Source organism: Rhagoletis zephyria, unplaced genomic scaffold (assembly GCF_001687245.7).
Source record: "Rhagoletis zephyria isolate East Lansing unplaced genomic scaffold, Rhagoletis_zephyria_1.1 Rzeph_scaffold_49531, whole genome shotgun sequence".
Lineage (NCBI taxonomy): Eukaryota > Metazoa > Arthropoda > Insecta > Diptera > Tephritidae > Rhagoletis > Rhagoletis zephyria.
In genome coordinates this window covers 1-2,112 of record NW_016206585.1, presented here as the reverse complement: position 1 = coordinate 2,112, position 2,112 = coordinate 1, and the positions used below count along the sequence as shown (strand labels likewise).

Genomic DNA, 2,112 nt, shown 5'->3' with positions numbered 1-2,112 from the left:
TCGGCGAAAATAAAGTGCAAGTGATCGAAAGCGAAATCGTTTTTTAATTAAGATATTTACTTTTTTCTTCAAACGCGGTGTATATATTTGAAAATTGTTTTAAGTGCCATTCGAACTTTTATTACACTTTTGCGAATGCCTGAAAGTCGCCAGCTGCTCATACCCACCACTTAACGGCAATTAAGAGGCCTATTTTCAGCGCCCATATCTATTAAATAAAAATCAAACAAAAGCACTTAATAGCTATTTTACGCTTAGCACTGGCAATTAGAAAAATGTCAACAAAAAGTAATTTGCGTGTTTGTGTGCCCAAATGGCAATGGCAGCAGCGGGTGTCAATCGCCAAACTCTCACTCTCACTGACAGCGCTGCTGCTGCTGCTGCTACAACGACTGCCTATGGGCGACAGCAGCTACCAGTATTCCTGGTGTGATTCGAGTTTATGCGAGAAAGGTGTGCGACATTTGGCCTGCCGCAATAATGGCGTAAGTGGCAAAACCAATTGAGACTCGTACAACAAAAAAAGTTTAAATAAATCTTTACCACTTTCCATCTGCAGACCTTCGCCAAGCGCTGCGCCGCCGACGCCATTGAGCTAGACATCTCCGACTATAAGGATCAGTTTGTGCACGAACACAATAAGCGTAGAAATTTCTTAGCGCTCGGCCTTTTGCCTGGCTACTTTCCCGCTTCTCGCATGGCTACTATGGTAAGTGTTTGCTCATTTGCTAAAGATGTCATTTGCATAAAGTCAATAGCAATATAAATAATCACAATTAAATNGTATTGCCTCGGGATTTTAGTGGGCGTTTTTTTTTTATGCAATTGCAAGTTGTAAAAGCTCCAACAATTTTATCGCAAATAAGTCTGTCGCTGCAAGTCATCAAACAAAGTGTAGAGTTTTTATGAGAATCACATTGATTACTTAATTTTGAAAATGATAGATTTCGATTTTATAAATTGTATGTAGCTCTGTTTATTGAAAGTATTTGTCTGCACATTTTATATTCTTGTACCCAACGCAGAAACCAAACTACAAAAATGTGTATAATACGGAAGCCATACCGAGTACACAGCCACTGGCAAAAGTATTTCAGCATTGATTTTTTTGAGATTTTGAAAAGGTTTTCCATAGTCATTTTTTTTTTTAATAAATATAGAGCTCATTCTAGAACAAACATTATGTAAGTCAGAATTTCAAACTTTTCAGCAAATTAATACATTTTTCCTAAGAAATAAATTGTGGTACAAAGTACAATAACCTTGCTAAAATAGAAAAAAAATCAACAAAATGTCAAACTTTTAATCAGAACTTTTAAAACAAGTTCGAGTATAAAGTTTAATTGCCCATTCAATTTTAGTACAATAAAGTGGAAGTGGTTTGAAGTTGCTAAAGATACCGTTAATTTTTAATTTTTTTTTTTTTTTTTGACGATATTGAGCATTTTCTCCGTAAACGAAATTTTTTATTCAACGTTTAAAATTTTATTTACATGCTTTTTGTTGTAGAATTAGCTTTACATTTAAAAAATTAACAAAATAATTCACCATGAAAATCGTAACTAAATCATCGACAAATTCCGTTTGCCGGTGACTGTACGTTTTATAAATAAAAGTAAGAAATTACATTTGACATTTTTTATTTTTCACAAGAAAATAGAATACTTTTGAATTAAAAAGAAGCAAAACTAAAATTTAAATATTTCTTCGCTACTGATAGTTCGATGAGATTCGTAATAAAATACGAATGGTCACTCAACATTCGAAAAAAATACCGAAAAACAAAAGAGAGAAAAACTTCGAAAAACTCGGGAAAGCTTTCAAAATTTTGCGAAAAAAATCCCGAGAAAATCTCGAGAAACTTATAAAATCGCGTTTCACGAAAAGTAAGAAATTTCTAAAAACTTTGAAAACTCCAAGAAATCTTGCAATAAACCTAAAAAAAATCACGAAAAATCCCCAAGAAAAAATCGATAATAGTCTCCTTAAAAAAATCCTTAAAAATCTTGTTTTACGAATAGTAAGGAAGAAATCTCTTCTAAGGTTCCGAAAAGTTCCAAATAAATGCTAAGAAATGTTCCATAAAAATACCGTACCAATTAAAAAAAAAAA

The 2,112-nt window shown here is 32.9% G+C and overlaps 1 protein-coding gene across 1 annotated transcript; it reads left to right on the top strand.

The window, feature by feature from the left end:
- Positions 1 to 275: 275 nt before the first annotated feature.
- On the top strand, positions 276 to 709 carry LOC108355741 (uncharacterized; the record flags this gene model as incomplete). The annotated part of the gene is made up of 2 exons (XM_017606876.1): positions 276 to 485; positions 560 to 709. Coding segments are annotated over exons 1-2 (360 nt in total), but the record flags the coding sequence as incomplete, so codon positions are not given.
- Positions 710 to 2,112: the final 1,403 nt, after the last annotated feature.